This window comes from Mustelus asterias, chromosome 2, assembly GCF_964213995.1.
Source record: "Mustelus asterias chromosome 2, sMusAst1.hap1.1, whole genome shotgun sequence".
NCBI classification, from domain to species: Eukaryota; Metazoa; Chordata; class Chondrichthyes; order Carcharhiniformes; family Triakidae; genus Mustelus; species Mustelus asterias.
The window spans coordinates 40,257,547-40,280,831 of record NC_135802.1 but is presented as its reverse complement, the minus strand read 5'-3'; the positions used below and the strand labels follow the sequence as shown (position 1 = coordinate 40,280,831).

The following is a 23,285-nucleotide window of genomic DNA, read 5'->3' as shown; positions in this document are numbered from 1 at the left end:
TGATGTCATGCGGTCGCTTAAATGCATATTACAGCACTTGTCATCTCCTGATATCTCTTGTACGTACATTATGGTTTAATTATCAAGCTAAATTACTGAACTTTGGATGAACATAAAAGGCTGATCATTGCAACTTCGACAGAACAGGAAGTCTCCACAGCAACAGGCAGATGGCAGCTTCCTTGTAGTCCTTGCTCAGTAAATGTACACAGAAGCAGCCATTGCCAGTTGTTATGGGGTATGTTCATTTCAGCAGCTCAATGAACCAGCAAGTGTCCACGCTGATCGCTTGAAGCCTCTTCCACCGAGCTCTAAACAAATGAACCTCACCGAGGTGAAGGCTTTGGAATCGAGCTTGGTTTTACCAGTCTGTCTCTCACTATGACTCAGTGTCAGACGAATTGCATTGAGAAACAACTCAGCCGGGCTTTTGGTAAACTTGGACGCTTTGTGGGTAAACACGTTTGGTTTTTCTTCACAATTCCTCTGATACTTTCTGCAGGTCTGGGATGCGGTTTTTATTTCTTATCGGCAAACGAAGCCAATGACATAGAAGAGCAATTTACACCCATTAATGGACCAGCAAAATCTGAGAGAGAGTTTATTAAAAATCACTTTCCAACCACTGGATCTGAATTCTCTGCACAGAGGCTTTACACAGAGGGGACATTTGCTTCTTTCATTGCTGTGTCGAAAGGTGACAACATCCTTACGAATATAACGTTTGCAGAGATTGTATCACTGGATGAAAAAGTTAAGCAGATTAGCACTGCTGATCCCCAAAAAGTCCCGGACAACTATTCTTCACTTTGTGTAAAGACAAACAACTTTTGCTTTTCAAATAGAATTTTAACTTTTATAAATGAGAGTTTGGCCACAAAAGCTAAGATTTCTTATCCTACGATGAATCAAACTTTTATTGGATTAGCTGTCGGAGGTGTAAAGCTAGATCAAACATTTATAACAAAAGCAAAGGCGATTAGACTTGATTATTATTTACAAGAAGATAATGCTGAAATCAAAGAGCGCAATGTGTTGTGGCTGAAGAAATTCCTTCAAGTTTTTCCAACTGCATTGAAGAATCAGAAGAGTATTACAGTGAGTCTTTAATATGTGCCTGTATTTCTGAAAGTCTATTCCTTGATTTGACATTATTCAGTTAAATAGTAAATGCAATGGGAGATTTTTTGGCACCTATCCTGGACTGTAGCAGTGATCAGAGAATCTTTTTTACCAGTTTTGTTTTATATTAGTACAATGGCCTGGATTTTCTAGTCCCCAAGCCCCGGCAGATTTTCTGGCAGTGGAGGTGGGTCATCATTGGCCATTAGTGGGATCGTCCTGTCCGACCAGTGTAAATGACCATTTGTGTGGCTTGGGTAACCTACTGCAGGGGATCAACTTCGGTGGGGCTGGAGGATCCTGTCAATCAGAATGGCTGGAAAATCCCACCCTATGTTAAATACACCAAAAGCAATTTGTATTTATTCAGCCTTTAATGTAATACACTGTCCCTGGGGCTTCATAAGAAACATTACAAAGCAAAATGTTCACACTAACATGAGGAGAAACTAGAACAAATGGCCAGAAACTCAATCCAAGAAGTAGATTTTGAAGAGTGTGTTGAAGGGTAGTGAGGCAGTGAGATTTAGGGAGGGGATTCCAGACATTTGAGTCCAAACAGTGGTGGAGCAAATAAAATCAGGATACTCAAGTAAGCCAGAATTAGAGCAAAACAGATATTTTCCAGGATCAAATTTAAAAACAAGGGACGGGATTTACCGGCCCTGCTTGCCCCGAGATCGGAAAATCCTGCCTAAGGTCATCGGACCTTTACATGATCCGTGTCCCGCCCGCTACGATTCCTGTGGCGGGCATGATGGGAAAATTCCGCCCAAGGATGAGAATTTTAACATGGAGACTATTTTCTGCTACACACTCCATTCATTGATAGGATGTCCTGGGTGGCCTAATCAGTAGACCTTAAAAGGATCTCTGAAGACATCTTTATAAACACACCTGGTGAATTTTTCGAATGCTTGTTGTGGAAGCAGGGGGAACATCGATGTTCCTCTCAGCACAGGTCCTGCTGTTCTTTACCCACATTTCGTTCCCAAATTTAAATTGTGACTTCAGATCAGCTTCTGGATTTCCCAACCCTGATTGGTAGATATTGTGATGTATGTAATTATCTAGATTGTATGTTGGCGTTTGGGGTGCTGACTCCCCCTTTAAGAGTATGGGTCAGGTGACTTCCTGGGCTATTAGCTCCACCCAGTGTGGGACCCTGTTGGGCAGTCTTAGACCTGAATGTGAATGAGTGTACACCTTAATAAACAACTCCCAGAGCTCCAAGCTCTGACGAAGGGTCATCTAGACGCAAACGTTGGCTCTATTCTCTCCCCACAGATGCTGTGAGACCTGCTGAGATTTTCCAGCATTTTCTGTTTTTGTTTAGCTCCCAGTATTGATGTATTCGAGCCTACCTCATGATTCTGTATGCCCCTTAGTCCACAGGGGCATACATACTAGATACAATTGTCTTAGATACTATGGCCAGAATTTTACCGCCCCGCCTGCCACAGGAATCGGAGTGGGCGAGAGGCAGAGCATGAGAAGGTCCGTTGACCTCGGGCGGGGTTTTATAGTTTTGGGGTGAGCCCTTTGATACTATTGTATCCACTCAGATCATTTCTCTATCTCATCCTGGTACAACATTCATCTCTATTCCCTTAACTTCAGGGATACAAGTGAATATTGATGGTGGATAATTGGCTTAGCCAATTATCGTCAAATCTAGCTGGACCACATAATCCTCTATTGGGTTATTTTCTGTTTATGATTCAAGGATCATCCTGTGATCCAAAATTAACCTCCATCTTTTCTTTTCCACTACAATCGTTGTGGACACGAATTCCTGCCTTCACATTGGGGATACTCTCCATTGTGTTGTGTGGCACTACCATCATGACAATTTGGATAGACTTCAAACAGTTCAACACTGGGCATCCATGAGGCAAAGTGGGCCATCAGCAGTAGCAGATTTGTACTCAATCACAATCTGTAATCTCATGGCCTGGTATATTCCCCAACTCTACCATTACCGCCAAACAAGGGGATCAACCCTGGTTCAAGAACAAAGAACAAAGAAAATTACAGCACAGGAACAGGCCCTTCGGCCCTCCAAGCCTGCACCAACCATGCTGCCCGACTTAACTAAAACCCCCTACCGCTCTGGGGACCATATCCCTCCATTCCCATCCCCTTAAAAGTCACTATTGTGTCTGCTCCCACTGCTTTCCCCAGCAGTGAGTTCCAGGCACCCACCACCCTCTGTGTAAAAATACTTGCCTCTTACATCTCCTTTAAACCTTGCCCCTTGCACCTTAAACCTATGCCCCCTAGTAATTGACTCTTCCATCCTGGGAAAAAATCTTCTGACTATCCACTCTGTCCATGCCCTTCATAATCTTGTAGACTTCTATCGGGTCGCCCTTCAACCTCCGTCGTTCCAGTGAGAACAAACCAAATTTCTCCAACCCCTCCTCCTAACTAATGCCCTCCATACCAGGCAACATCCTGGTAAATCTTTTCTGTACCCTCTCCAAAGCCTCCACATCCTTCTGATAGTGTGGTGACCAGAATTGAACACTATTTTCCAAGTGCGGCCTAACTAAGGTTCTATAAAGCTGCAACATGACTTGCGAATTTTTAAACTCAATGCCCTGGCTGATTAAGGCACGCATGCCGTATGTCTTCTTGACTACCTTCTCCACCTGCATTGCCACTTTCAGTGTGACCTGTGTACCTGTACACCCAGATTCCCCTGCCTATCAATACTCTTAAGGATTCTGCCATTACTGTATATTTCCTATCTGTATTAGACCTTCCAAAATGCATTACCTCTCATGTGTCCGGATTAAACTCCATTTGCCATCTCTCCGCCCAAGTCTCCAACCAATCTATATCCTGCTGTATCCTCTGATGGTCCTCATCGCTATCTGCAAATCCACCAACCTTTGTGTCATCTGCAAACTTACTAATCAAACCAGTTACATTTTCCTCCAAGTCGTTTATATATATTATGAACAGCAAAGGTCCCAGCACTGATCCCTGAGGAATGCCACTTGTCACAGCCCTCCATTCAGAAATGCAGCCATCCACTGCTACCCTCAGTCTTCTATGACTGAGCCAGTTCTGTATCCACCTTGCCAGCTCACCTCTGATCACATATGACTTCACCTTCTGCACCAGTCTACCATGAGGGACCTTGTCAAAGGCCTTACTGAAGTCCATGTAGACAACATCCACTGCCGTATCCTCATCAATCATCTTTGTCACTTCCTCGAAAAACTCGATCAAGTTAGTGACCTCCTCTTCACAAAACCATGTTGCCTCTCACTAATACGTCCACTTATTTCCAAGTGGGAGTAAATCCTGTCTCGAAGAATCCTCTCCAACAATTTCCCTACCACTGACGTAAAGCTCACCAGCCTGTAATTACCTGGGTTATTCTTGCTACCCTTCTTAAATAAAGGAACAACATTGGCTATTCTCCAAATCTCTGGGACCTCTCCTGTATGTGGAGATGCCGGCGTTGGACTCCGAAAGCTAATGGTATTTGCTACCAAATAAACCTGTTGGACTTTAACCTGGTGTTGTTAAAACTCTTACTGACCTCTCCTGTAGCCAGTGAGGAGACAAAGATTTCTCTCAAGGCCCCAGCAATTTCCTCCCTTGCCTCTATCAGTATTCTGGTGTATATCCCATCAGGCCCTGGGGACTTGTGTACCTTAATGTTGCTCAAGAACCCCAATACCTCCTCCTTTTTGATCTCAAGATTACTCAAACTATCTACACACCCTTTCTCAGACTCATCATCCACCAAGTTCTGAAGAGTGCAGAAAGGAGCAACACCAGGCATACCTCACAATGAAGTTTCAAATTGGTGAAGCTACAACACAGAACTACTTGCATGCCAAACAGCATAGACAACAAGTGATAGACAGAGCTAAGCAATTCTACAGCCAATGGATCAGATCTAAGCTCTGCAGTCCTGCCATGAATGGGGGTGAGCAACTAAACAACTCACTGGAAGAGGATACTACACAAATATTCCCACCCTCAATGATGGAGGAGCCCAGCACATCAGTGCAAAAGAAAAGATGTTCGTAACAATCCTGGCACTCCCTCCCTAATGGCACCATGGGTGTACCCTACAATTCGGGGGCTGCAGCAGTTCAAGAAGGCAATCACCACCACTTTCTCAAGGGCATCTAGGGATGGGCAATAGCAGGAGCGGTTCCTCCAGAATGCTAACAGTGGGGGCGAGGGAAAGGTGTGCTTCATGGTAGCATTGTGCTGGTGAAGGATAATCCTTTGAATGTGCAGGCTGGTGGGGTGGAAAATGGGGACAGGCAGGACCCTATCATCATTCTGGGAGGGAGGGAAGGGGTGAGGGCAGAGGTACAGGAAATTCCAATGAGTACCCTGTCAACCACAGGTTCCCCCGCACCCTCTGTGACACCCTGATCCACTGATGTGAGTGTGCAATTCAGCTGATGAAACCGCCGGGAATACAGCTAGCCACAGCTAGCAATCCTAGCTTGGTGTCAAATCTTGTTTGATAAAACTCCTGTGAAAATTATCTTTTAAGTTGCCATTTATGGATGTTGTTTCTTTGTTCTGTCTAACTAAGCTGAATGTTTTGAGGGGGGGGAGTGTTCTCCAGGGCCCTATATTGGGGCTGCATTTTGGTGGTGAGCCACCTTCTTGAACAGAGCTGAATGACTGACTGGACCATTTCAGAGGACAGTTATGAGTTGACCACATTGCTGTGGGTTTGGAATCAAATGGAAAATTGGTCAGAGTCATAGCGGACATGCCAAATTTCCTTAGGTTTCGCCAATGATGTCCATATTCTATCAAAGAATACAAATAAAATGGGAATGTAACTCCGCTGTACCTCCAAAGCATCTCCACTTTAAAGGCTGTCCATTGTTCTGTTACAGTCTTGTCCAGACAAGACTGTAACAGTCTGTAACAGACTGTAACACTGTTTAATTCCTATCTACCTGAGCCAGATTTGTTCTCAACCCATGAAAAATTGACCCGCTTCCAATTTAGTATTTTTACTTCAGATCGCTCCTTGTCCTTTTCCATATCTAACCAAACCTTATGATACCATGGTCACAGTTCCCTAAATGCTCCTTGATGTCAGAATCAGTTAAATGTTGCTTTTGTGTTAAGGGCAGTCACTCTCAACTCACCTTTAGAATTCAACTTTTTTGCACTTGCTTCTATTAAGACTGTAATGATAGAATAGAATAGAATAGAAACCCTACAGTACAGAAATAGGCCATTCGGCCCATCGAGTCTGCACCGACCACAATCCCACCCAGGCCCTATCCCCATATCCCCACATATTTACCCGCTAATCCCTCTAACCTACGCATCCCGGGACACTAAGGGGCAATTTAGCATGGCCAATTAACCTAACCCGCACATCCTTGGACTGTGGGAGGAAACCGGAGCACCCGGAGGAAACCCACGCAGACACAGGAAGAATGTGCAAACTCCACACAGACAGTGACCCAAGCCGGGAATCGAACCCAGGTCCCTGGAGCTGTGAAGCAGCAGTGCTAACCACTGTGCTACCGTGCCGCCCCTCCTGATGTTAAGAGTTGAGTGACCCTGGTGGAATCCCAAACTGTGTGTCAGTGAATAGGTTATTGCTGTGTAAGTACTGCTTGATAGTACTGTTGATGGCACCTTTTATCACATTCTGATGGTTGAGCATAGACTGACAGGGCAGTATTTAGCTAGGTTGGACTTGTCCATTTTGAGGACAGCAAATACCTGGGCATTTTTCCACATTGTTGGGTATATGTCAGTGATGTGGTAATGGAACAGCTTGGCTAGGAGTGCAGCTAATGCTGGAGCAAAACACTTCCATACTTATTGCCGGAATGTTATCAGGTCTCATAGCCTTTGCAGTGTCCAGTTCCTTCAGCCATTTCTTGATATCACGCATTTACCTGGGTCAGATCCATTCTCACCTGTTCTCTAAAGTTGGTCCTCCCCATTAATGAACTTTACTCTGGATTGCTATTTGTTCTTTTCTATTAGCCAACCTAATGCATAGGGTACTATGATCACTAAATGTTCCCCCTGACATTTGATTCCTCTTGACTCACCTCATTCCCCAGAAACAGATACAGCCCTGCCTCCTTCCTTGTTCTTTTCTTCCTTTGTTCATAAGATGTGGATGCCACTGGCTAGACCAGTGTTTTTGTTTCCATCCTTAATTGCCCTAGAGAAGGTGGTGGTGAGCCATCCTCTTGAACCACTGCTGTCCATGTGGTTTAAGTAGATAAACAGAGCTGTGAGGGAGGGAATTCCAGGATTTGATCCAGTGAAAGTGAAGGAATGGCAATATGTTTCCAAGTCAGGATGCTTGGTGACTTGGAGGGCAACTTTCAGATGTTGATGTTCCCATTCACCTGCTGCCTTCTTCTTGCAGGTGTAGAGGTGATAGTGCTGTTGAAGGACCCTTATTGAGTTGCTGCAGCGCATCTTGTATATGATAATACCCTGTTGTCAGTGTGTGTTGTTACTGGAAGGAATTCATGTTCAAGTTGGCGGATAGGGTGCCAGTCAAACAATCCAGAATAACATTGAGCCTCTTGAGTGTTGTTGGAGCTGTATTCACCCAGGCAAGTGGAGAGTATTCCATCACACTCCTTACTTGTGTTTTGTAAAGGGTGGACAGACTTTAGAGAGTCAGGAGATGAGTTAATCTCTGCAGAATTTAAACTTTTGATGTGCTCCGGTGGCTACAGATTTCAAATGGCTGTTCCAGTTCAGTTTCTAGCCAGTGGTAATCGCCAGGATGTTGATGCTGGGGGATTCAGTGAATGTAATGTCAAGTCATAGAGAAATAGTCGGATTCTTTCTTGTTGGAGATGACCATTGCCTGAAACTTGTGTGGTGCAAATGTTATATGTCTCTTGCGAGCCCAAGTCTGAATGTTGTGCAGATTTTCTTGCTTCCTGAGGCCCATAACATACCTTCACTGTTGCTGAGTTAAAATCCTGGAACTCCTTTCCCAACAGCATGGGGGTGTACCTACACCACAGTGACTGCATTGGTTAAGACAGCTCACCATTATCGTCTCAAGGGCTATTATTCATGGGTAGCAAATGTTGGCCTTGCCAGCAACATCCCACATCTCCTGAAAATCCTCCACCATTTCTCTGTGCTGTTTATAAGTGCAATGTCTCCTAAATTTAGTTGGCATGGTATGAAATTCTCTTCAGTGGTTGCTGAATTATGGCTTCTGCAATTTGGCTTTACATCTCAATTGTGTTATTGTTTAAGCAGTTTGAACGGACAATGCTATCTTCTGGATTTCATGTTACGTAAGTAAAGATTGAAGAATGTGAGGGAGTCAATTTTTTTAAGTGTTGTGAACTACATTGATTATGTTCCTATTTGTAATTGTAAATTAAGAATCACAGCATTGTTCTGAAATAATGGGGACCCAGTCTAGACATTGATTTCAGTACTGTCTTTTCTAAAGTAAAAGTTTATTTATTAGTCACAAGCAATGCTTACATTCACACTGCAATGAAGTTACTGTGAAATTCCCCTTGCCGCCACAGTCCGCGTCTGTTCGAGTCAATGCACCTAACCAGCACGTCTTTCAGAATGTGGGAGGAAACTGGAGCACCCGGAGGAAACCCACACAGACACGGGGAGAACGTGCAAACTCCACACAGACAGTGACCCAAGCTAGGAATCGAACTTGGGTCCCTGGCGCTGTGAGACAGCGGTGCTAACCACTGTGCTACCATGCCACCCATAATGCACAGTAAGAAGTCTCACAACACCAGGTTAAAGTCCAACAGGTATATTTGGAATCTCAAGCTTTTCGAGCGCTACTCCTTCATCAGGTGAGTCACCACTCACCTGATGAATTCCACCTATTTGGAATCACAGGCTTTTGAAGTGCTGCTCCTTCATCAGGTGAGTGGTGACTCACCTGATGAAGGTGCAGTGGTCCGAACGCTCTTGATTCCAAATAAACCTGTTGGACTTTAACTTGGTGTTGTGAGACTTCTTACTGTGCCAGTCCCAGACCGACACCGGCATCTCCACATCATTTCCTAATGCAAATGCTGATAAATACTTTAAAATAAATTTCTACCAATGCTGCAACAAGCAGGAGTGGGCACCTTATATGTTTTTTAAGTATGGTGTACTACATTGAACATGTATTTTCTCCATAATCTTCATTACGGATACTGTATTTACCTAGAGGATTAATAAATAAATAGGTATGAATAAAAAAGTGTGAACTCTTTCTATGCAGGATATGGTTGTCTGACAATAACATTCGAGTGCTTTTGATAATCCGTTCACCTTTCTTCCTGAATTACAGGTATCTTATTTCACGTCACTATCAAGACAAGAAGAATTTGAAGAGAATGCTAAAACAATTATTCCCTTGTTCTCGATCACATATTTTCTTTCAATATTCTTTTCCATCACATCTTGTATGAGGTAAAAACTATATTTTCAGATTTATTTGTAACACGTTTTCATTGAAAACCTCATACAGAAAATTCTGTTGTGTTATAGCAGGTTATCAATTTATTTGCAGGTTTGACTGTGTGAGAAATAAGGTCTGGGTTGCTGCTCTGGGTGTCGTATCAGCTGGATTAGCCGTCCTGTCAGGGTTTGGACTGTTGCTGTTCTGTGGAATGAAATTTGCCATCAATACAGCAAATGCACCTTTTCTGATCCTGGGTCAGTAATACTTATTTTCCCAATGAAAGTATGATTGAACTATGATTGAAATGATTGTCCTTTCAAATATGTCTGCTTGGATTGCACATCAGTTTGACCCCTACCTGCCATCCAGAGAGCCATCAGGTGCAGACATGATGGGACGAATGGCCTCCTTCTGTGCTGTAACAATTCCAAGTTTCTGATTCGCTCTGACATGTTCTCCTTTGTACACCTTACTTAATTCCATCTCTCTCACCTCCTTTAAAATCTTTTTCTTTACTGCCCAATTTCAGATTTCTCATTGAAATATTTTCACTCCTTTCCTCCCAGCACTCAGCAACTACTCATTCTTGGTGATTTCTATAACCATCTTCAATCACCTTGCCCACCTGTCCTCTCACAGCCTCTCGCTCAACAAAAACTGTAGCTCATTCTCAGGGCCAGATTTGCCATCTTATAATACCTCCCTATCCCCATCATCTCAATCATTAATATGGCCATCTCTGATCATTTCCTTGTATCCTTCACCTTCATCCCCCTTTATTTGTGTGCCTGTACCTGGAGAAACTCTCCTCTGAATCACCAACACTGGCACAAGTTCTGACCTAGGTTCTGGTTCTCCAATGCATTGATTTTGGAATTTTCATGATCATGTTCACATTCTTCCTGTCTTTGCCCCTCCCTGACTCTCTAACTTTCTCCAGACCTACAGACTTGCAAAAACTCCCCGTTCTTCCAACTCTGGCTTCTTGTGCCATAATTTATCGGACCATTATTGTTGTGCTTCCGCTATTCATTTTGGCATTGTACAACACAAGGATTAACAGCCGGTGTAGGTCATTTGATAAGATCAAGGCCGGTTTGACTGGCCTTATCTCCACTTTGCTGTCTGCCTCCTTTAGCCCTTGATTCTCCTGTTGATCAATAATCTAACTCAGCCTTGAATATATTCATTGACACAACCTCCACTGCTCCCTGAGGAAGAGAACGAGAGAAGAATATCCTCAGCTCATTCTTACATAGGAAACCTCTCATTTTTAAGCTATGCCCCCAGTTCCAGACTTCCCCACAAGGGGGATTATCCTCGCCACATCCACCCTGCCAAGTACCTCAGGATCTGATATCCTTCACTAAAATCACCTCTCATTCTTCTTATTTCCTCCCAAACCTCTCTATCTCTCTTCTCTTCAAAACTCACCTCTTTGATTGAACTTTTGGTTACCCACCTTGACTCAGTATCAATCATTGAAGCTCCTTAAAATGTTTTGCTATTGTAAAGTCGCTCTGTAAATGGAAGCTGTTGTTGAGTGCAGTGATAAATAACTCAGTGCTGGTTACTCAAAGCTACAGCAATTGTTTCTAAATGCAATAATGAATGTTTGTTTATACAATGAAATATAACTTGACTGATATTGGGCATTTGGGAATCTGCCCTCATGCAGTGCAACAAGTTTATTAACTTCAGAATTTTATTTTGCTGTCACTAACACAGTCAGGTACTCAGTACATTATACTTCTCAAACTTTTACTCAAGAAAATATAAAATGTATTAATCTTCTGAGATCCGAAATGGGGATGTTTGCCGATGATTGCACAATGTTCAGCACAATCACTCAGATACTGAAGCAGTCCATGTTCAAATCTAACAAAATCTGGACAATATCCAGGCTTGGGCTGAAAAGTGGCAAGTAACATTCAAGTTTCAAGTTTAGTTTCAAGTCTATTTATTAGTGTCACAAGTAGGCTTACATTAACACTGCAATGAAGTTACTGTGAAAATCCCTGAATCACCACACTCCGGCGCTTGTTCAGGTACACTGAGGGAGAATATAGTATGGCCAATACACCTAACCAGCACGTCTTTCGGACCGTGGGAGGAAACCGGAGCACCCAGAGGAAACCCATGCAGACACGGAGAGAATGTGCAGACTCCGTACAGACAGTTACCCAAGCCGGGAATCGAACCTGGGTCCCTGGCACTGTGAGGCAGCAGTGCTAATCACTGCCACAGTGCTGCCCTTCACACCGTACAAATGCCAGGCAATAACCATCACCAATAAGAGACACTCCAACCACCGCCCCTTGACATTCAATGGTGTTGCCATCACTGAATCCCCCACTGTCAACATCCTTGGGGTTACCATTGACCAGAAACTCAACTGTGGACTCGCCACATAAACACAGTGACTACAAGAGCAAGTCAGAGGCTAGGAATACTGCAGCGAATAACTCACCTCCTGACTCCCCAAAGCCTATCCACCATCTACAAAGCACAACTCAGGAATGTGATGGAATACTCCCCACTTGCCTGGATGGTGCAGCTCCAACAACACTTAGGAAGCTTGACACCATCCAGGACAAAGCAGCCCACTTGATTGGCACCACATCACAAACATCCACACTCTCCACCACTGGATTGTAGCAGCAATGTGTACTATCCAGAAGATGCACTGTAGAAATTCATCAAGGGGGCAGACTCCTGTACCTAACATGAGAGCTCAGGATACAGAAGGGTTTTCAAGGCTATGGCCACTCAATTATGCTGAGCAGGGAAAGGGTGGTGTGGGGTCTTGTCCATTCTGGGAGGCTGTAAAGAAATGGCCCTCAATTTGACAGCAAGCACAGTAGTCAGTGACGAACAAGATGATGCTCCCGGGGGTGGAAGGGAAAAGGATCGAACCCTCAATGTTCACTCTCTCCCTTACTAACTGTAAGAGAAGACTGAAAGAAAGATGGAGCCTATGGAATTGGCTACCATCCTTTTAGCATTTCAAGGAGAGAGCAGACATCAATGGAGGCATCTGGCTCTCCAGAGACAGGAACGGAACCCCGAGGCGGAAGGGGTGGCAGGGTCAGCTCTAGCTGCCACAGGGAGGACACCAAAGGCACCTTCTATGGTCCAGGGTCTGCATACGGTGCCTGACCTTCTTGGAGTTGAGCAAGAATCAGTGTCGGAGAAGACTTTGCCTGTCCAAGGACATGGTAACTCATCTTTGCCACATTTTTTGGGAGATGACATCCCATGGACTTGGAGAGCATCCATTGCCTGTGGTTTTGAAGGTCACAGCCCTGAATTTTACACACCTGGCTCCTTTCAGGGCTCCCACCACTGACCTTTGTGGCAGGCCTCTGCTCATAAGTGCATCAAGGAGGTGATGGATGTAGTCTTCGCAAATGCTCACAATTACTTCAATTTTGACCGGGATAGGCTAACCAGGACACAAAAGCCTTGTGATTCGTCCACACTGCAGGCTTTCCACAAGTACAGGAGGGAATTGACTGCACCCACTTGGCTCTCCAAATCCCATGGTATCAAGGAGTCCCTTTTATCAACTGCAAGGGCTTCCACTCCCTCAATGTTCAGCTCATTCGCGACCAAGTTCCTGGGGAGCAGTCACAACAGCTTCAGCCTTAGCCACTCTCAGATAGCTGATATCTCTGAGGGAGCACAATGGCTACAGGGTTGACTCCTCAGGGCCAAAGAGTACCCCCTGAAGACGTAGCTGATTACGGCTATGCGGAGGCCATAGAGTGGGGCAGAGACCTGGTATAACAACACTCATGCTGCTACTCATGAGACCATTGGGACACTGAATTTGCAGTTCTGGTGCCTGGACCGGCCTGGTGGAGTTCTCAAATATAGTCCCCAAAGGGTGTGGCACATCGTGGTGGTGCCCTCTACAACCTGGCACTTCAATGGGGTGGAGCTGCCTGAGGAGATGGATAAGCGGCACATGAAGAGGACATGAGGAGACCAATAAAGAGGAAGCCCTAGAGGAAGTAGAGGAAGGCCATCAGCCAGTGGTGATAGCCAGAAGGGGCAGGAGAGCTCGAGACAATCTCATAGCCTCCTGCTTCGTGGATGAGCAGGAGGAGGGCCAGTGATCACATCCACTCAAGATGATGTCCTTTCCTATCTGGTCGCTGGCAGCGCACTCCCTCACTGATATGAATCATGTCACGGGAAGGGAGCGGTTGCCCATTGAAGTCGGAAAATATACCTCTATAGGCTGGTATGAGTCAAAATACAGTCATGCTTTATTCTCATAAGCTTATGGGAGAACCTGACCCCTTGAAAGCGGAAGCCAAAATTCTCTCTGAACACAAGAAGCATGGATATTTATACATCAGGGTTCCCAATACAAGCCATAAAGCAAAGTCCAGTTAACAGTCCTTGATCATAAATTATAGTTCCTTTAACAGCTTCTGATAGTCTCTGGATCATGGTTAGAGACCATCCTGTATCCTTGGGTCATAAAGCACAATTCTTCTGGTCATTGCAGTCAGGGTGTCACCTCTGGTCCCCTGCTCTTCCCGCAGCGTTTCCTTTGAAGTGACTGAGTGACTGAGTGCAACTGTCCCAGTGGGAGTCCTCCTTCAAACGGCCATTCTCGCACTCTACCATTTGGTCGCTGCTTCCTTTTTTTAAATCATAGACAAGCCCACGAGAAAGAAAGACTAACATCTATATTCAACTGTCTGTTTTATCAGAATGATATAAACAAGCGAGGGAACCATGAACAAATGGCTTATACTAAAAGTAAAAGATGAAAGACATGAACAAATGGCTTATGCTACTACCAGGAGCAATATAAACAAAGGGGTGACTAGCCACAAGTAAACGATATGTTTATGATACATTCCAGATACAAAGTTCAACCTTTTAGGCACAAAATACATTGAGTACAAAAAAACATTAACCCTTTCCCTTCTTCACCCATAATCCCAACTTTGCAAGAGGATGAACTTTGCAGTGGGGACAGTGCATTGTCCCTCAAAGACCTACTGTGAATGTCAGACTCCTGTCTGACTAAAGGCAGCTCAGGAACTCTCAGCGACTGGTGTATATCAGAGTGATGTTGCACGGACAATCTCCTCTCTCCCGGTCTAGGCTGCTCCTTAGTTAGGGATGTTCCTGAGGTTCAGTGTCACCGGAGGCAGATGTACACTTTTCATAAGGATTCCATGTGCTGGTATCAGACATTCACAATGACTGGGTTGAATGGTGGCCCTTACTATTGTGATGGAGCTTCTCATTACCAAGGAGACAGTGACATGACTGTGTTCTGTCACTGTGAAGGAATGCCAACCAATGACCTGGCAGCGTTACAGAGAGGAGATGGAAAAGGCTCTATATGTGAACATCCAGCTGTCCAGCAGAGGATGGATGCTGTAGTCTCAATGACATTTCATGGAGAAATCTTATGGAAGATGTTGCAAAAAGTGAGATTTACTTCATTGACAGAGGTGGTCGATGACTTGCATTGGTGCTCGCTATCTACAAATGCCTAACACCTGTGCCCAAGCTGTACAACCAGACTTTCCTCACCTTTCTATATCCCTGCTGCTATGTTTTGGTCATCCCCAGGATACGCAGCAGAGGTGGAAGCAGCCTGCTGTCTGTCACGTCCTGTTGGCTGTGATGATCTTAGTGGACATCCTCTGGAGGGCCTAGAATTGGAAAGTCCCAGCCTGCTCTCAGGGTGTCACTGTGTGGTGATGCCAACCTCCTCCGCCTGTAGCGTTGAAGCTACCTCAGTCACAGAAAGAGGGGAATCAGAAAGCCTGTACACTCCCAGAGTCTCCTGGATGGAAAGCCTCAGGCTATACACCAGTTTCTACTCCTCCCTATGGGTGCTTGAGGGCCCCATGCTTCCTCCATGGGATAGAGGGGCAGCTGGAGTGGGTTGAGAAGCCCTGCTGTCCTCTAGTGTTGGCACTCGTGGATGCTCACAAGTGCCTCAACCATGAACTGCACCATGGAGTTTATGCCCTGCGCCATGGAGTGCACATCATGCATCATGGAGCTCATGCGCCAAGATCTCCACTGCCGCCGCTACCCTTGCAATGTTAACCTGGCTGCCACAGAGTGCTGGCACAATATCCTCGGACATAAGGCTTTGGGACTCCTCCTTTCAACTTTTCAATCCAAGGATTGTAGCTGACATCTATTCCTGATGTTCCCAACTTTGTCTTTGCAGCTCCAACAACTGTGGCGTGACAAGTCCAGAGGCACTCAGTGCCAGCTCCCTGGGATGTCCCTGCCTCTGCCTACTGTCAGTCAAATTTAGTGAGGTGCTCACTAGTTTGTGACTCCGAGGCCTCATTACTACTAAGACCCACCAAGGTGTGTGTCACTGTGGTGGTGGAGGATGTGGGTGTGCAGATTGGGTGGGGTCTGCACACCCACATCCTCCACCACCACAGTGACACACACTTTGGTGGGTCTTAGTAGTAATGGATGTTGGGATGACCAAGATACAAAAGGGGTTCTGTGTCAGGATCAGGGAGATACTCCTAGAGGGTAGGCAATGACACAGCATGTAAGAGCTGCTCCGTTACTAATGCTAGTCCCTGGTCAGCAGTTATTTGAACCCAATACGTCTACAGGATGAAAGCTGTGACATCTCTTCTATCCCAACATCCGAGAATTTACCCTCACTGGTGTCTGGGGTAGACTTTAGTGCCTGGCTGGTGGAGGCACTAAGCTGTTGCCCTGATATACCTGCAAGAGAAGGAAGGTGACGTTAGTACATGGCAGAGGCGTAAGAACAGAAGAGACAAGGCTTACATTATGTTGGTGTGATGGGTGATGGGTACCCACTTGGTTTTTTGGCACCCACCTTACCCTCAGCACAGGACCTGTCTTCTTCCTCCTTGGACAGCTGGAAGGCTCTCTCCTTGAATGCTGAGAGAATCTTTAACTTGGGCATCGCTCTCCTCATCTACAATCTCTCCCATCTATTGCGAGCCAACTTGTCCTGCAAGAAAACAGCTGGGAAGTGTGTAAGCAGGCCATACACGGGGGCAGATGGTAAGGAGATCTGGCATGAGTGGTAGGTGAGTGGGGGCAGGGAGGTGATGAGGAGACAAGTCACAGAGGAGCTGGGAAGTGATTGGAAGAACGAGGTGGCGGTGTCCTTTTAGCAACTTATTGATCTGTGCAGTCATTTTGTGTTCATACAGGTACGACTGTTCTGTTGTGCTTCATTTACAACATTTTTTTGGAACTGTTCCACACTGAACGGCAGATGTGAAGCCAGTAACAGACACCCCTGTGTGATCAGTGCGTGAGTGGGTGAGTGGTGACAGATGAGAAGAGTGACTTATCCTGGCTGAACGGAAGAGTTTGTTCATCTTCTTTCTGCACTGGATGCCTATCCCCCACTGCAGGGAGCTGCCGCTTACCAGCACTGACACCGCCTCCCATGCGGGGTTAGTGACCTTGCTCACGGGTTGTCTCCCCATCTGCAGGTACAAGATGTGGTGTCTCGCCTCCACGGTATCCAGCATTCTGGCGAGGGATCCTTCCGAGAACCTTGGAGCAAACTTCCTTGTAGCCATTCTCTTCATTGGATTTGGAACAAGCGTTGGGCAGTGCTGGGGCAGCCTTTAAATGGAGCTGATTGAGGCGTTCAGCTCTTGGTGAGAGGGGCAAATCAGAGGTTGTGTGCCACAGAGGCCGTTTAAAAACGGCTAAAGAGAAGCAGGGAAACCTTTCAAAGTCTCCAACAGGCTACCCTCCACTTTTCCCAACGAGAAGATACTTTACCAAAAAAATTAACGTCCAACATTGCAGGATACTCCTGTTAAATCATAGAAACCCTACAGTACAGAAAGAGGCCATTCGGCCCATCGAGTCTGCACCGACCACAATCCCACCCAGGCTCTACCCCCATATCCCTACATATTTTTCTACCCACTAATCCCTCTAATCTACGCATCCCAGGACACTAAGGGGCAATTTTAACATGGCCAATCAACCTAACTCGCACATCTTTGGACTGTGGGAGGAAACCAGAGCACCCGGAGGAAACCCACGCAGACACAAGGAGAATGTGCAAACTCCATACAGACAGTGACCCAAGCCGGGAATCGAACCCAGGTCCCGTTAACTGGTAGGAAATGTAAGAGTGCAGACATTGGCATAGTGTTCGTATTTAGCTGCGGTATTTTAGCTTCTAATTTCTTCTAAACCTTTAAAATATTATTTACATATGGAAATATAATGGGCGGGATTTTCTGACCTTTCTCGCCCCAACGGACCTTTGTTTGGTCCGTGTCACGCCCACTACGATTCCCATGACAGGCGGGACGGGAAAATTTCACCCATAATATTTTGCAGCAAGTATTGATTCCATCTCATAGATCATTCAGAAGAGAATGTTAACTTTGTTCACTTCCATTTGTGGACATTAATTGATAATAACCGGTGTACTAATTCATCATATCTCACATTTCTAGGTATTGGTGTAGATGATATGTTCATCATGCTCGCCAGCTGGCAACAGACAAAGGTTAAAGATAAAGTCGAAGATCGCCTGGCAAAGACTTACAAGGAAGCAGCTGTTTCCATTACAATCACCACTCTGACTGATGTTTTAGCTTTTTATATTGGCATTTTAACACCTTTTCGATCTGTGCAGTCATTTTGTGTTTACACAGGTACAACTGTTCTGTTCTGCTTCCTGTACAACATTACGTTTTTTGGGGCTGTTCTTGCATTGAACGGACGAAGAGAAGCCAGTAACAGACATTGGCTGACATTCAGACAGGTTAAACATCAGAAAGAAGATGAGTCTAAATGCTATGCAATGTGTTGTGTTGGTGGGGCTTATGATCAGAAATCAGGGGTAGAATCAGAACATCCAGCTTATTCCTTCTTTAAGAAATATTATGGTCCATTCCTTACAAACAAATGGACCAAGGCAATAGTGATGCTCCTGTATGCTGGATATTTGGCTGGCAGTATTTATGGGTGTTTAAACATCAAAGAGGGAATTGATCTCAGAAATTTGGCCTCTGATGATTCGTACATCATTAAATTCTATGATGATCAAAGTGATTTTTTCTCCAAGTATGGACCACGAGTCATGGTTTCTGTCAATAAATCTGTGGAATATTGGAATTCCGCCGTTCAGGAAGACATTGAAATCTGTCTGGAAAGACTGGAAAACAATTCATATGTAGATCGTAACCTGTCTGAGTCCTGGCTTCAAATATACATTAAAACATCCCAACTGATGCAGATAGATATAAAGGAGAAAAAAACATTCCTAGGCAATTTATCTAAATTATTTCAAATTTTTCCTTTATTTAAACAAGACATTGCATTTTCAAAAGGTGACCAAAGCATTACAGCTTCACGTTTTTTCATTCAGACCATTAATGTCAATAATTCAATTGCTGAGAAAAACATGCTGATTGAATTAAGAAAGCTGGCACAGGATTGTAAAATCCCTTTGCAAGTGTATCATCCTGCATTCATCTATTTTGATCAATATCTTGTTATAGTGTCCAACACAATACAGAATGTAGTTGTGGCTGCTGTTGTAATGCTGATTATTGCTTTATTGCTCATACCTAGTCCAATCTGCTCTCTGTGGGTAACATTTGCGACTGCGTCAGTTTTAGTGGGTGTGGCTGGTTTTATGACTTTCTGGGATGTCAATTTAGATTCTATATCGATGATTAACCTGGTCATCTGTATTGGATTTTCTGTGGACTTCTCAGCTCATGTTTCATACGCATTTGTTTCAAGTGAGAAAGAACGTCCCAATGAGCGAAGCATTGATGCTTTATACAATCTCGGGTATCCTATTATCCAGGGGGCTCTTTCAACCATCCTGGGTGTGGTAGTGTTGGCCGCTGCAACAAGTTACATATTCAGGACATTTTTTAAAATCATGTTTCTAGTCATATTTTTTGGTGCAGTTCACGGTCTCATATTTCTGCCTGTCTTTCTGACATTTTGTGCAACTCGCAAAAAATCAAACAACGAGAAACCAAACATGGAACCACAAGTCTATGTCAATGGGGCATTCAATAAAAACGTGACAAGAAACCCAAATATAGCTGCTGAAAAGTTAGGTGAGGAAAGTGAAGATTGTCCCCATTTCTTCACTTTGTCACCTCATACAACTTATGTCATTGACAGGGGTTGGGTTGGGCCGGAGGGGAGGCGAGTTGGACAGGAGATGGGCCACGGGTTTCAGACTGGAGGTCAGGGGAGTCGGACTGGAGGTGGGGAGGGTTGGACCAGAGGTGGGGGGGCAGTTGGATGGGAGGCGCAGGGGAGTCAGATTGGCGGTGGAGGGGCGCGGGTCAGACAGGGAGTGGGGATGGTCGGACCGGAGGTGGGATGGAGTCGGAAATCAGTGGGAGGTAGTCGAACCGGAGATGGGATGGAGGTGGTCGGATGGGGTCAGACTGGAGTTCGGGGGGGGTCGGACAGGAGGTCGGGTGGATCAGGCTGGTGGTCGGGGGAGTTGGACTGAAGGTCAGGGGGTCAGACAGCAGGTCGGGTAGGTCAGACTGGTGGTCGGGGGGATCGGACTGGAGGTTGGGGGTCGGACTGGAGGTCGGGGGAGGGAGTCAGACCGGAGGTTGGGGGGGAGTGGACTGAAGGTTGGAGGGAGTCGGACTGGAGGTCGGGGGGGGCAGACCAGAGGTCAGGGTCAGACTAGAGGACGGGGGGGGGGGGGGTCAGACTGGATATGGGGGGCTCGGGAACAATGGAGGTCAGACTGTAAGGGCAGTGTGATAAACTGGAGGTCAAGAAGGGTCAGACTGGAGGTGCGGTGCGTTAAACTGGAGGTCAAGGGGGGGTGTTCATACCTGTGGGGAGGGGGTTCGGACTGGAGATAGTGGAGGTTGGACCAAAGGTGAAGGAGGTTGGACTGGAGGTGCAATGTTTTGACTGAAGGTTGGTGGAGTTAGACTGGAGGTGGAGAGAGGTCAGACTGGAGATTGGGGGAGTTGGCCTGGAGGCAAGGGGGCATTAGACCGGAAGAAGTGGGGAATCAGACCGGAGGTGGGGCGGGGATGGGGGGGTGGTGAGGGGGGGGGGGTCAGACCGTAGGGAGGGGAGGGATGGACTGGAGGGAGTGGGGGTTGGACTGGAATAGGAGGGTGTCAGACTGGATATGGGGAGGTCAAATCTGAGGTGGTGGGGTTTGGACGTGCGGTGAGATACTGTTGGATAGGAGAGGGAAGGGGGGTCAAACTGCAGGGTGGAGGATCAGACCTGCATATATTTATTGATAAGAATTGTACAGCAGCTAGCATGGCTGTACCTAGTCTACTACATGTCTCCTACCTATGAAAGGACTCCACCCCCTGGCTGATTACCCACTTTGATTTCCAATTCCGCCCCCACCCCCAGGTGACCCTCACTCTGCTGTGTTGCCCTTAAAGGGACAATCACAATTCACCACAGGCAGGAGGTGTAGAACCTGGTGTTTTACATCCGCTCTCCTCATAGCCCAATGCCCCAAACATTCCTCCCAAGTGAGACAGCACTTTACTTATATCTCCCTATATTTAGTATATTGTATTCGCTGCTCACAATGCAGTATCCTCTATACTGGGGAGATCCAACACAAAATGCCTGTCCTCAAGCATGTCTCCAACCTTCCAGTCGTTTGCCAATTCAATTCACCACCTTTCATACTCACATTTCTCTCCTTGCTATGCTACAGGAGAAGGTCAATACAAAATTGAGCAACAGTGCCCCAACTTCCAGTTAAGCACTTTACAGCATTCTGTACTCAATATTGAGATCAACAACTTCAGACAATGTCATCCATATTGATTTTCTTTTTGCCATTTACCAGTCTGTATCTTGTTTTCATGTTTTTGCTTTCAGACAGACCTGTACATTATTTTGCCATTCTTACTCTGGACCAATGCTTTGTTTCTTAAATGCAATCATTATCATTTGCTTGCCTTTTATTCCATAATATTTTTGTTATTTACCCTTTTCCGCCCTCTAACCTATCCCAGACTTTCTTCCTTTCTCCTTTTCCCTTGTTCTATTAGACCTTTCCCATTATCTCAACAGCATGAAATCCATCACATTTCTACCCCTCAAAGATAAGTCACACTCGACTCAGAATGGGTTAGCTCTGTTTCTCTCTCCGCAGGTGCTGCCAGATCTGCTGTGTTTTTCCAGCACTTTTGGCGAGATTTTCCTTGTGCCCCCATAGCATTCTTCACCATGCCGGAGGCAGCCGCCATTGGCCAGTGGTGGCAGGTTCAGAAGAACCTGCCGCTGACAGTGGGGTTTCCCATTCTATGCATCCCATTGACGAGAATGGCCGGACAATTCTGAGCCTTTTGCTTCTGTTCCCGATTATTCTAGATCGTCCATCTTGTTTCTTCTGCTAAATTAAGTAAAACGTATTAGAGTGCCATATATTAATTATCCCAACTGAGGTTTTTAAATACATTTTAATTGAAGAAGCTTGTCATTATTAATAACGAAATACAAATCTGGATCTCTGAAAAAGAGTCATATAGACTCAAAGCATTAACTCTGTTTCTTTCTCCATAGACATTGCCAGACCTGCTGAGTCCAGCATTTTCTGTGTTCATTTCAGATTTCCAGCATCTGCAGTATTTTGCTTTTAAAATATTAATCCAAATGGGAAACAATTGACAGTGTTACCATTTTGACCAGAAATTCCATGCAATAGATTCTTTTAAACAGCAACTTAAAGAAAGGTTAAGTTGACAACATGGATGCTCATATTTAAACAGAGGTTTTACACATTGCTGGGATAGTATGGCCATTAGGGAGGAGGGAGGGAGATAGTCAGATTCACTTGGACAGGGGCCTTACCACTTTTGCTGCGGATGTTGCTGTATTGGATTTGGATTTTCAGGAACACCATTTTACCCGCGATCAGAGTAAATAGTTAGTCAGGAGCTAGCCAAAAAGCCAACCGCCATGCAAGCATTTCATAGTTGGCGGGGCACTAATTGGTTCAGGGCAAGAGTTCCACTCCCATCTGGAGAGAAATGCCTGCCTTGAACAGCTGCCAACCAAGGGGGGAGGTGGGGGAGGTGGGGGGTTGGATGGCTGGTTTTGAGAGGACCTTGTGGGGTACCTCTGATGGGTACAGTTAACCCCAAATCAAGATCCCCCACGCCTCTTGCTGTTCAACACCAGCTCGCCCAGTTAAAGCTGATTGTCCTGAGCCTCTGCATGCTGCAGATAAAATAGTGACTGGGTACGATGAGTTAAGTCTTCGTGACAATGAACTCCATTCTCCATTATAATTTTATTTTTTTGTCAAGTACCAGTGCGCATCTTGCTTTCATGTTTTTGTTTTCAGAGCTGCCCATTATTCAGGCATGAACACTTCCTCTGGACCAATGCTTTTTTTCTTCAATGCAACCAATGCATTGAAGAAACGCATTGAAGAAAGGGCAATTCCCTTTGCCTTTCGTTTCATCAAGTTTTTGTTATTTAATTTCTCCTACCACTGAGTGGCAAGCGGGCCACTCAGTGCCTCCAATCCCCACTGCAAAATGTGAGACAGGTCGGAGGGTAGGCGGGAAGGCAGCAGACAGACCACACGTTGAATTTCAAAAGCACACTTTTCTTCAAACATGTCAGTGGGGGACTGTAAAATCCAGCCCAGTCTCTGAGAACAGGTCTGATTTGTGTTCAAAAAGGGCTCAAATCGTAAAACAATCGTCCTGAAATT

The 23,285-nt window shown here is 45.4% G+C and overlaps 1 protein-coding gene across 1 annotated transcript; it reads left to right on the top strand.

Annotated features, from left to right (window-relative positions):
- Nucleotides 1–157: 157 nt before the first annotated feature.
- LOC144480621 (patched domain-containing protein 3-like) lies at nt 158–22,933 on the top strand. Its single transcript, XM_078200228.1, has 5 exons — nt 158–1,098; nt 9,443–9,564; nt 9,665–9,810; nt 18,037–19,794; nt 22,911–22,933. The coding sequence occupies exons 1-5, from the start codon at nt 382–384 to the stop codon at nt 22,931–22,933; spliced, it is 2,766 nt and encodes a 921-aa protein (XP_078056354.1). The 5' UTR covers nt 158–381.
- The last annotated feature ends 352 nt before the right edge of the window (nt 22,934–23,285 follow it).

Bases quoted from the DNA above. Each gene is read 5' to 3' on its own strand.
- LOC144480621 (XM_078200228.1), top strand. From the start codon at position 382: ATGACTCAGTGTCAGACGAATTGCATTGAGAAACAACTCAGCCGGGCT. The intron at 1,099-9,442 runs GTGAGTCTTTAA...CCTGAATTACAG, and splicing joins AGAATCAGAAGAGTATTACA to GTATCTTATTTCACGTCACT. The intron at 19,795-22,910 runs GTCAGGGGAGTC...TTTTGTTTTCAG, and splicing joins CCACGGGTTTCAGACTGGAG to AGCTGCCCATTATTCAGGCA.